Source organism: Montipora capricornis, chromosome 6, assembly GCF_036669925.1.
Source record: "Montipora capricornis isolate CH-2021 chromosome 6, ASM3666992v2, whole genome shotgun sequence".
Lineage (NCBI taxonomy): Eukaryota > Metazoa > Cnidaria > Anthozoa > Scleractinia > Acroporidae > Montipora > Montipora capricornis.
Window position 1 is genome coordinate 4870264 of NC_090888.1, and position 12500 is coordinate 4882763.

General features: G+C 39.6%; 3 protein-coding genes across 3 annotated transcripts in view; 1 reads left to right on the forward strand and 2 right to left on the reverse strand.

Moving 5' to 3' along the window:
* Positions 1–6029, forward strand: part of LOC138051363 (uncharacterized) — a 208021-nt gene extending 201992 nt beyond the window's left edge. The window contains exon 9 of the mRNA XM_068897560.1: positions 5916–6029. The gene's annotated coding sequence lies outside the window, so the exon portion shown is untranslated. The remainder of the gene's footprint in view (positions 1–5915) is intronic.
* Positions 1–12500, reverse strand: part of LOC138051352 (uncharacterized) — a 543513-nt gene that overhangs the window by 76575 nt on the left and 454438 nt on the right. The window lies entirely within an intron of this gene.
* The window catches only part of LOC138051361 (UDP-glucose 6-dehydrogenase-like), a 16429-nt gene continuing 11139 nt past the window's right edge, over positions 7211–12500 (reverse strand). The window contains exons 8-13 of the mRNA XM_068897557.1: positions 11512–11659; positions 11100–11325; positions 10628–10723; positions 10467–10507; positions 10261–10352; positions 7211–8545 (exon numbers count right to left, since the gene is read on the reverse strand). Of these exons, the coding sequence (XP_068753658.1) occupies positions 8357–8545; positions 10261–10352; positions 10467–10507; positions 10628–10723; positions 11100–11325; positions 11512–11659 (792 nt within the window). The 3' untranslated portion in view covers positions 7211–8356. The remainder of the gene's footprint in view (positions 8546–10260; positions 10353–10466; positions 10508–10627; positions 10724–11099; positions 11326–11511; positions 11660–12500) is intronic.

The window sequence follows — 12500 nt, forward strand, 5'->3', positions numbered from 1 at the left end:
TAACAACTTTATTGTTGCAAAATATCACATTCATTGGGCATATATTTCGCATTTTCTTATGGAGTAATGTCATGGAGTAATGTTCACATACATGTTTACTGCTCCCAAAATAGCTCAATGATTGACAGGCCATCCTACTCACGCTGCTGGTGCAAAAAAGTGATCACTGTTAATTTACTTATTTAATGTGACTCTGCTTGGAACGCACATGACGTTTTTAAAAGGCGCTGCTCTCGACTGACGTCCGCCATTGTAAGTGTTTAGTCCGTGAACTCGTTTGACCTTTCAAGACCAGCTTTTTGGCTTTAATTAACTATCATTTAGACTCCTCCACTTTTTGTTAATTTACGAAGGAATTTTCATCATGTTATTTGCTCTACAATTTAATACCATTGAGACACTTGCAACAAGACATCCTAACACATGTATGAAAGTTAAAAACTTGCCTTATTTTTAACCAGATAAACGCCTAAATTCATGATAACATGGCAAAAAGCATTTGAATGTTAAAGCAAGCACTGATTGTGCTTGGTTTTCAAAAGGAGGTGTAAATGCTAAGAAAAAAGTCGTGTTTCCAATTTAAGACCACATCCAGAATTTTCAGACATTCTTAGACAAAAGTAGTTGGAAAGGTTATGTAAATGAACCACACCAGAGCTGTATTTCAAGCCGCTTCTGTTAAAGCTCAAAAGAAATAGTTTCACTTTCTCTTATATAGCCCCCCTCCCCCCTATTCAATGTTGGAAGGTAACTCAACAATTTCCCACAAAAACCAGAAGGGAGAGAAGCAATGAACACGTCAAAAGTGCTAACCTTCCCAACAGTTTTGTCTATGATTGTAGGTTGTTAATCTCCTTCGGGCCCATTACACCTTTCCATCAGTCATTCATTTGTTGGGCGCTTGCCTGACTTTGTAGAGCCCGCAGCTAGCGGGACACATTGTCCATCAAGGACCTAGATTAACGTCCCTAGGAGTTCTAGTTTTTTGTATATAAAATACCAAACGATCTTACTAAAGCTGTGCTAACTTTAAATATGGCGTCACCAGAATTCAGAACAATTTATGATAAAATAACCACATCGAGTCGGCGATCAGACGTAATTACGAGAGATCAGTGCCTTGTCGCTTATCTGCCAACGCGGGTTAACACTGATTTTTTCTGTATATGTATCGCAAAGTGTCTCATCTTATTTTGGAGTATCAAGACCATAATAATTGAGGAGCTAAGCTTTGAGTCTTAGAAACCTTTCGTCGTTGCGGATGGCGGATTAGTTAATTCGCCTTTCACCAATTTAATGATGTGACCCGGCCTGGATTCCCGGAATCAACGCCATATGTGGGTTGAGCTTGTCCCCGAGTACATTCTCCCGCTTTCCCCTCTCGTCAAAAAAACGTTTGATTCAATCTACTTCAGTTTTATGTCATTTGATTTCATTCACATTTTTCTTAATTAGGTGCCAAGAATGGTGGAGTTCAATGATTTCATCAATAACTGTGTGTTAGTGGGTCACGTGATTAAGAAAGTGAAAAGGAAAGGAAAGAAAGGAAAGGAACTTCATTTAAGTGTCTAGTCGTTCTAGCGCTGGAGCACTAATTGGGGAAACTGTAAAAAAACTGAAATTGACAATTAACGCAAAGCAAGTCGATCAAATGTTGGTTTTTGAGGAGAAGGGAAACCAGAGTACGCGGAGAAAACCTCTCGGTGCAGAGTAGAGAACCAACAACTCAACCCACATATGACGCCGAGTCTGGGAATCGAACCCGGGCCACATTGGTGGGAGGCGAGTGCTCTCATTACTGCGCACACCACTGCACCATCCCTGCACCTGTGAAGCGCATAACGTCTCTGAATGTTTGTGGGGTAAGATTTTCTTTCATATAACATGAATGCGTGTCATTCGCTGTTGTTCTACTCAAAAATGGATTGCTCGACTGCCCCAAGCTATCAGTGAAATCGCTAATAGAACGTTTTCACATGACGTCTCGGCGGCCATATATTGGTGTTCCAAAACAAAGAAATGACGGCCATGATGGTGTACCAAACTAATCCTCTGGGAAGTGAACTCTGTTTTTATAAAAATACTTTCTTTTTTTTTCAATAATCCAATGTGGCTGCTGGTCGCGTGAGTGAAAACGCTCTATACGCTGGGGGAAAGCTTTCGACAACAATTTGTACACATGTGGTGTTTTCTTAGACCTTTCAAAGGCCTTTCACCGTAAACTATATGACTTTGTTAAACAAGTTGGTAGCCTATGGAATAAGAGATGTTTTATTGAGGTTACACGCGCGAGGCGAAGGCGAGTGATTTTTAGATCCGATAACACACGCAAATGTAAGCGAATTTTGTGGAAACATCCGACTCAAGGCACTTCTTGGCTTGTCAACGATTCCCGAAATCATTTGTTGTTCTCGCTCGTCCCCTGAGTCAAGAGTGTTGCAATTTTTTCCTGCTTTCTTTCCTTCGCCCACTACACAAAAACGTTTTACCAGTGATATGTGCTTTTTTTTTTTCGAACAAGACACCGTTGTTTGAAAAACAGCCTTCACTGTTGCTAATGATTTTAAGTAAATTTTCCCGGGGCAATTACCAATATTAACTAGTAATGCCCTATGACATTGCTCTGTATGTTATTAAGGAGAGAAAACTTGAAAATTTATTGTCAGGTACCGACGTTCTCCACACGACTTCAAATTTGGTCATTTTACGTCGTCGTCAGGACGAGATCGGCAAAGAAATGTATCAAAATGTGAAACACACGTTCGGGGCGTGCAGAGCCTTTGTTTTTGTTCCAGCATAAAGTCCATTCTTTTATGACGCTCTGGTAGCCGTCGTGCTTACGTAAGCTCAATAGTAGGAACCTTACGATAGGACGACGACGATGGCTACGAAAACGCCACAAAACAATAGACTTAATAAACAAAAACAAAGGCTCTGTAACGCCCTGCGCATGCGTTTTGCATTTTGATACATTTCTTTGCCGTCCTCGTCCTCGTCCTGACAACAACGTGAATTGACTAAATTTAAGGTTGTGTAGATGACGTGAGAACCTGACGAAATATTTTTAACTTCCTTCCCAAACAAACACACCGTTCATGCCAATTTTTTTCCCAATTTTTTTGACAAACACTTTCCATTCCGAACGACTTGGAGGTATCACAAAATTATTACAATAATGGGAAATAATATTTTTAGACAACCTTCTCCTTGGCGTTGTCGTCGTGGTCCTTGCGTAACTGGTCCCTAATCAATCAGCAGTGCCAATGGTTCTGCCCGCCGTGCAAATGCATTTAATATTTTTAGACGCCATTTTCTATTTTGGATCGCTTATCTCTTGATAGATTAAACCGAAATTGTTGCTTGTTCTTGCATCAAAAAAATCAAACGGGCAACTTTATGTTTGACAGAGAATTCTTATTTCAAGGTCTTCTTTTAAGGGCATATTCACTAGTTCAATTTTATCCAGAAAACATGAATGCGACTCGCTGTTTTCCTTGAAAAATGTTCTAAGCATAAATACGTTTGACTTGGTATGCAAAGGAAAGAGTTTCTATTGAATAGAATTTTAACACACAAAAATTAAATTGGTTCTTTTTACTTGTTCATAAAATTTGGTTGGTTTTACGGTTGGAACTTCAAAAACTCTTGTTTCCTTCACTCTGGGAACAGCAATGTGAAGTCGATCGAGTTGGATTCTGCTTCATTCTAGTAACCTGTTTAGAAAACAAGGAAGGACTCTTAAGGGTTAAACACGAGGTCGGTGTTTTGTTTTACAGTGATGTGACCTTTTAGAAAAAAGTATAGTTTGTAATGATAGAAATTATTCGTTTAGTTCGCGTAGGAAGGGTTAAAGGAGAATAGCCCTGATGCGTGATGACGTCTGACTAGCCAATTTCACCACACTCTGCCCTTGTCATCACAATTTGACATAAGCTTTCGATCGCTTATATATTCAAGGCAAAATTTATTTTATCTCTCATATGGTAAGCACTGTAGTCGCGCAATACAAAGTGTACGCACGCGCCCTGCTAAAGGTCACATACACACACAAGTGTAAACTTTCTTTCATCTCGAATTTCAGAATAATTACAAGAGCTAATATCTTCCAGACATTACATTTACAGCTAAAATACATAGCCCATACGGATAAATAACAAAAAACCAAATATTTAAAAACAGTACCTTTTAAAAAAGCATCTATACAAAATGCGGCCTGGATTCTCATTTTACAACCTGTTAACTCAGTCAGTACGGATAAAATCAGGTAGCGCATTCCACTACTTAGCTGATACTGAAGCAAGAGCCTGGATTAAGACCACAACTGGTTGTTCTAAGTTTATTGAGGGACAGAATGTAATTTCCGCGAACATTATGAGAAGAAGACCGGAGAGAAAAATCGGTGGTTGTTTTTCATATGCAGTAGCAGGAAAATCTTTTAAAACCAGAGTGTTATGCTATGAATATGAAGAAATTTTGAATGCGCTTGTTGCATAGAGATATAGAGTTTTTGCCTTCACAGTTATTCCTCTAATTTGTTTTCATTTCTTCGAAAGGCTTCGGCCATTACTTTCACCGATTTAAAGAAATTGCTCACCCCTCCATTCTTCAAGATATTATAGAGCTTTCAATGTGACAGTAAAAAAATGTTAGTCCACTTTAGAAGTTGTGGGCCATAATTAGCCAAAATACTTTAAAGACACTAGAGTAATGTGAACACTAGTGTTATATTGTGTTTCTCTTAAGTGTGACCGCCGTCAATGCGGGCATATAACAATGAACCATCCATTTTCTATTTTTACCTTAAGGGCCCACATTCGCCCAAAAGTCATTGCGCACCATGACTGAATTATGTGTAACCTGAAATTATTCAAATAGCTGACATATTGTTTCCCGTGTGGTCAATCAGACCACGCAGTTGGACAAACGGTTATTTGAAAACAAAAAGAAACGACCGCACTGAGTTTTGGGCGAATGTGGGCCTTTAAAACCGTTCATACCATCCAGTTACAGGATAGTTCGCCGCTTAGGGGCCGACTACATAAGCCGGGCTGGCTCGTTTAGCTGAGATCCGGGCACGTCTGAAAAATACACCAAAAATCAAATTTGCGATTACATGGAAAAATGTCAGCCCGGTTAGCCGAGATCCCGGATCTCTTTATAGCAAAATGGCCCACGGAATAATCGTTTTTTAATGTTTAAATAAAGGATAAGTAAGATAGAAAACTATAAGGCTTCTTTACATTGTAGAATGGTGAATTTTAATAACAATTTAGCGAGACAAACGTCTGTCCACTTCTTGTTGTTGTTGCTATCGTTTTTCACATGACTTATTCTAAATCTAGTCCAAGCCGGGCTGGCTCATCTCATGTAATACCTGGCTAAAACTCATCCCGGGAAACCTGACCAGCCCTGCTGACCGGGCTGGCCCGGCTCATGTAATCAGCCCCTTATTGTACAAAGTGAACAAGACGGAATAATCGCGGAATTCTTGCGATGGGGCATTAAATTTTAGAGTGACATTTTCGCTGCATCTGTGACATTGCTGTTGTCATTGAATAAATTCCGAATTACAATGGCAACAACACCCGATTTGTATGGGAAAAAAATGAAGTCTTTATCAATACAACCTCACCGGTGGCCTCTCAGATATCCATAAGTTAACACTTCAAAAGAGCCTTTTAACAAGGCATTAAATTACGTGCGAGATCATACTTTATCAACCAACTTTTCATTATTCTCATTTCAGGCTCAAGTGGTGAATGAAGTAGAGGCTCAAACAGTTTTTTATGCGTCAAATATGATTTTAATGTATTTTACACACACAAAGGTCACGTAAGATTCTGTTCCTCGGAGAATTAAAAGTAGCCAAGACAAGTATGATCCATAATGATAACAATATGATACAAAGAAGTCAGAAAATTGAATTTACAGGGTGAATACAGTACCTGGCGACACCAGAGAGGGAGTCGCTTAAAAAAATAAGGCAATACGCCTCGTTTTGTTATGAATATTAACAAAATGTCAAAGATAGGCCAGGGTAATGGAAAGTGGTGCCATCTCTACTTGTAAAATAAATTAATAAATTAAGCGTGACAGCCAACAGAACTGCAGTATTCACGTCACGTGAACAGTTATGTAAATAATGATAAAAGCAGGGAAAAGCTGGCGTTGATGATTATAAAATTAATTCAACAATTGAATGAATTAGCAATGTGTACAGCCTCTTGTCCATGTATGAACATTCAAATCTTTAGTTTCTTACTTTTTGTTACGGCAGGTAGAACACTAGTACCTTCTTTTCAAGGTTGGAAATTATCTGTTTATGACTTCATGAGGTATTTCATTATTTACAGTTCACGACCATACATCATCTTTCACGTGACTTCTTGTTTCGTTTCCGAACAAGAAAACAAATTTTGTGACGGGCGAGAGCTTCACTAACAGTCTAAACTTGCTTCTTACTTGGCGTTTGATGACAAAATAAAGAACTGAATCTGATGTATGAACTGTGCATTCCCTTCTCTGCTTTTCGCTACACCATATCAAAAGGGGCCTTAGGGCGCATATTATGAACGAGCGAGAAGCGGTTTTGCTTAAAATGCCAGCCTTCTTTAGCTGGGAGTACTTCACTAGGTGTTATAAGGCTCACTGCATTTCTTGATAAGCGAAAGTGATTAGGAAGTAACTGTTGTGTACGCGTCACTAACAAAGCACACTGAAAATCGATCATGCCTCATCAAATTATACTAACTAATCTTCGTTACTGAGATTCAGGCTTGTGGAGCGCACCGTACATTTATACAAGGGCAAATGTAGAGTCAATTTTGCATACGCTTCCGAAAAAAACGCAGCGAACCATTTCCATGAAGAACAAACTTGACTCGGCTTGAGGGTGACTCGCCGTGACTAGCCTCTTTGGAAGGTAGGATCACCCCACAAGCCGAGGAAACTGTTGTCATATGAGCGCTTCGGCTCGCCTTCCCTGGTCAACTCGGTCTTGGGTTAGCTACGCAAAGCTTATTTTGAGACTTAAGAGAATCGCTCTTGACACAGTTGGACGCGTCAATATTTTTCTCATGAAAACGGTGGCTAAAGCAGACCCGACCGTCATACCCAGAATAACTTTCCTTCACATATACGGGGCTTGCAGGTGTAAAGAAACTTGACTCATTTGATACAATTTGAGATGCAGCCTAAAAGACTGGACACCTTATCTGATTGGTAAACGTGTTTATTCAGTATTATTCGCAATACTTTCCTACCACAAATAAGAATAAATAATATGACTACAATGGTTTAAAATATTTTAAATGGCACTTAAAATTTTAAAACGCGTACGGTTTTATGCTTTTCTTAATTACTTGGATTATCATTCTATCCTCAAAGATACAATTTTCATTACACATTTGATGAACTATGTTCGTCATGTACAGTTGCACACTACGTCAAAGAAATTTAACAACCGTCTTTCAATCCACTTTCACCAACAATGAAACAAAAAAATGATCGTTTTAGAACAGAACTCATAAGATAAAACTATTTTTCTAGCAAAATACCAACGAAATGCCATTTTGTTTTTTTTCAGTTACTTTGTAGTAAAGCACAATTCACGTCTGTGGTATTCATAAAAATATTTGTTGAATCTCTCAAATTGTGCGCGATATGATTCAGCGGTCCGTAATCTTTCACTGGAACCCACTAGTAAGACAATAGACCTAATCGGCTAACTCAATGTTGTACCCAATTCAAATCTCCCGGGATTAAGATTCTTTGTGTATTGTATTTGCATGATAATGTAGCATTCATATTTAAATAATATGGAAATACCTGGAACAAAACGTTTTATTCCCAAAGGGTTTGAATTGGGTACAACATTGAGTTAGCCGATTAGGTCTATTGCATGATCACGCCATTTGACTACAAGTACCAGAATCCTACAGGTTTTGCTTGTCCATACTAATTGGAGCTATTGTTACTTTTACCCCGCTGGGAATACAGAAATTAATAAGAAAAGGAAGGCAAATTGCATTCTGGTAGTTGTAGTCAAATGGCACCATCGTGAAATTGCCTATAAAAAGCTGAAGTCGGCAACCAACAGATTGATTCAAACTCACCATGCATATTAGTCTCAATCGCCTCGTGTTCTCGTGCCGTACTCTAAAATTGTCTTTTTTCTGCTACGTCCTACATTTTCCCATTTTTTTTCTACCTCTTTCTTGTTTTTTCTCCAGTTCAATTTTTGCATTGCAGGTCTTGCAGCCCTTAGTAAGAGGTAAAAATCAGGCGATAGGGGCATTAGCGAGATGCGCACGTGACTCCTTGTTTTCTCGAAGGTAGGGTGGTTCTTTGAAAAAGCTCATTTCTCCTCCTTTGGGGGTTTTAATGGGGGCGTCAATGGCAACATATACCCTGACGACACAACTTTGCCAATCGTCTCAACTTGAAATCCAATCTCGTGTAAATGACAGTGATCCAGAATCATTCGCCCATCAAAAGCAAAGGCCGGCTTCAACATGGTGTCGTATATCCGCTTGTAGTCATACCCCTGTATAAATCGCACACAAAAAGAACATGTGACAACTGAATGGCTTTCATTTCCGTTGTAAACGTAGCGGGAGTGGAGGAAACAAAAACGCACGCGACACGCTTTTTGGTGCCTTCACTACGGGTTGTTTTCGATAGAACCAAGAGTGAATTAGAGAAGAGTGTTCTTATGGCACGGGTGGGTTCCGAAGCACAGTCAAAAATGAGTCTATTTTTAGAATACCCGTTTCCGCGGAAATCAGTCGTCATGTCCCTGAAAAAAGATGGCAGAAGCAGTTTGGCGTAACATGGCCTTTTCTGATTGGTTAAAGTGGCGGCCCTTTGTTTGTTTTCGAGCGTAAAGTGTATCTAAAAATAAGTCCACTTGTGACTGTGCTGGAGAAAGACCGCAAGTTGATAGAGAAACACTGTTATCTAATTCACTCTTGATAGAACGTGATCAACTGACAAGTTTCTGACAAAATATTGAAGGGTATTCCAACACCTCTCGTAAGCTGGCTATTAATTAACTGTTTCGTAGCAGCCCCTTTTTAAAGCTTAGCTAGGCATGGTTTGCCTTGTTTAGTCTTTTGTTTTCGGTTTGGGTGGCAAGCCCACCCTACGGCAACGTGAACGAAAACGTCACTCCAAAATATAACTGGACGGTGACGAACGGTTTTAAAGCAAAAATAGAAAATGAATGGCTCATCGTTAAGGCCCGAGAAAAAGACTTCAACATTTGCTTCTGATCAATATAGTTCGCTTTTGTTAAAACCGTTTGCTCTCCCTTTTAACCGTGTTGAAACATGTTGAATCGAAGTTGAGGCGATTTTGATGATGTGTTGAAACAGTTTGCCCACCCCAGCAATCAACATCGTTCAACAAAATCGAACGGATATTGAAGCAAATGTGGAAGCCATTTGCTCAGGACCTTTTTTTGTTCACGTTGTCGTCAAATCCTAAAATTTGCTGATTTCACGTTGTTGTTTTGTGGAGTACGACAAAGAAATGCACGGAAATTCGTGCTGCACGTGCAGCACGGATATTTTTCCATTTTTACCCAATCATATTCTTGCTTTGTGACGTTGTCGTTGCCGTAGCCGTCGTCTTTGCATAAAACTCCATATTGCTTTGGGTGGGGAGGGAGAGGGAGAGGCTATCGTTGGGTATTTGTTGTAGTTATTGTCCAAAAGAAAGAAACTTGAAACAAGTCTCAACGATTATCGATACGGTTTACCAATCTGAAGCTGGAATCATTTGTCATGAAGAAAATATTCAAAGATAGGAGTGTCCTGTTCCAGGATCCAAGATAGTCGGGAAAACAAAAGCAACTGCATAGGAAAAGCGAGTGGGGTTTCGGTACCCACTCATTTTTTTCTTCTTTCCCTACTATCTAGGAGACTGGAACAGGCTAATATAGGAGACGGATCAGTCTTGGACAAACTTGAGCAAAAATACATTAAGGTCTGTATCCGTACAGTTCAAATGGGCCCTTTGCAGCTGGTGATCACATGGTACAAAAACCACCATACTGGAGACATCTAATACGCACTGGGAAATCTAAAACAAAGCGACTTAATTTCAATTTTCTTTGTTTTAGATGTCCCAGTGCGCAATTTACTCTCCACCATGGCGATTTTTGAACCATGTGATCGCATCTAGCTGCAAAGAACCCATAGACCCAATTTATGCTAGGGACAAAAATATGACTTACGCAACCGAGATTGTTCAACTCACCTTAAATTCATCCCACTCAGTGCCGATGACCAAAGCATGCGCAGCTTCAACAGCTTTGTAAGGATCGTTAACGATTGTTATCAGACGATCCACTTATGAGAAAAAAACAAAGGTTGGTTTGAAAAAGTGTAAATAGACAGGGTCTACGAATTACATGTCTGTACGATTTCTCGTTATCTAAAATGAACAACGCATTTAGAACGTACCTCTTTCTGGATCTTCTGAAATAGATGGATGAGTCAATTCCCTGAAGCAGAGCACATTCAGAAAAGAAATTAGCAGAATTTATTTTGGAGAGCTGAAGTCGAAAACTTTAAACTAAGTCAAAACAATTATGAACTCCACCGCAACAAATAATTTTCCTTACAACAATATCTGCTCTTTTTCGACTTTGGGGTCATATACTGTTATCCTCGCTCCTTCGTCCATTAGATATTTACAGATATAAATACTTGCCGATTCCCTGTAAATAAAATGAAATGAACGCAGTTTTTGATACAAAGTCAAGCTCATTTTTAGAACAGTATTGCAATTTTCATTTGTGCCCCGTTATAACTTGAGCCAATCACAAGAGACTCAAACCAACCCAACCAATCACAAAGCAAATGTAATGCATGCAACTGGTGAAAAGTGCGGAAATGCGTGCGAGCAAATCACAATTGGCTTTGCTTTCCCTCTGATTCGCCAGATGTAAAGGGCGACATGTTAGAAAACTGTTTAAGGTTAATGTGCTACCCTCGTTAAATAAAGTATTGCACTGAATCCGGAAAAGAACGCAACTAAAAATTGCCTAATAGCTTGCTTTCTCTATTGGCCCAATGGGAGGACTTAATTCCTACCGAGTGTCTCCAGTGTTTTTCTTGAATGCAAATCCAAACAGCGCGATTTTCTTGTCCGTCACTGTGTTAAAAAGGCAATTGACAATTCTGTTTGCAAATCGCCGGCGCTGATACTCGTTCATAGCAATCACTTGGTACCAGTACGCCGCAACCTCAGGAAGATTGAGAGCCTCACAAAGGTAAACAAGATTTAGAACGTCCTTCTGGAAACAACTCCCTCCAAAACCTGGGAGAAGAGAAATAGAGTGTTAAATTGTTAAAACTTGTCTCTGCCCAAAAGTGCACCTGGGCAAATGACTTTAATTAGGTTTGCTAGAATTCCGACTTACTTGTGGTTTTGAGACGTTATCGCAGGGGTACAAAAACCCACAAACCCAAAGACTTACAGTATTGCACCGAAAAGGAAACTTACCGACTGATGCTTGTAAGAAACAACTCCCAATCCTGGAGTCCCGTCCAATTGCACTTGCTACTTCAGAGACATCTGCCCCAGTTGCCTCACAGATTGCACTCATGGCATTAATGCTGGAGATTCTTTGAGCCAGGAAGGCATTGGCTGCCTACAGGCAAAAATCCGCAATTTTAAAACACATGCATTTGCAGTTTCCTGTTTTTTTTTCACTAATTTGCATTCCTGTCAATGTCATCCATTGCGGGTGTATACAGTATGTTTATTTGCACTCATAGACTTAACTGATGAGAGTGTAATGTGATGTGCTAAGTACCTACCCCATATGAAGGACAGAGAAAAAACTCTGACCAGGGTGGGAATTGAACCCACGAACTTCAGGTCAGGTCAGGTCAGTTCCCACGGCCTGCTCCCGTCTGACCTTGTAGCTCAGTCAGTTTTTCTCTGTCCTTGTGTGTCCCATTTGCATCAGTAGGGCTAACGCTCACATGGTTCATATGAGGTAGATACTTAGCACTTCACATTACACTGTAATCAGTTAAGTCTGTCTAAATATAAGTGATACACGGCCAACGTTTGTAAAAACGTAATCCCTCCTTGTACTCGTATTTGCACTCATAAACGAGATTGCGTGAAACAATCAATAAAAGCTAGAAACGCAATAACCAAGGTCGAAAATTTAATATCATCATAATCATTTTGCACACAAAAAAATAACATGTAAAATTAGGTTTATCAATATTGAAAAAGACCATTCCAAATCAAGGATTGGTCCGTGATAATGGCCCTTTTTATGCTAGAGACCGAAGACACAAAGAACTGGATAAGTTCGACCAGATGCATAAATCCGTTTTGTGCCCATCTTTATACTACTAGTAGACAAATTTAACAGACGCAGAAAAATGTTTGCCCAAGTTCGTCCCGGACAGATTATATGCGTTTTTTGCAGTGCAGTAGTTCGTCCCGACTTTACATCAGACGAATAACATGAC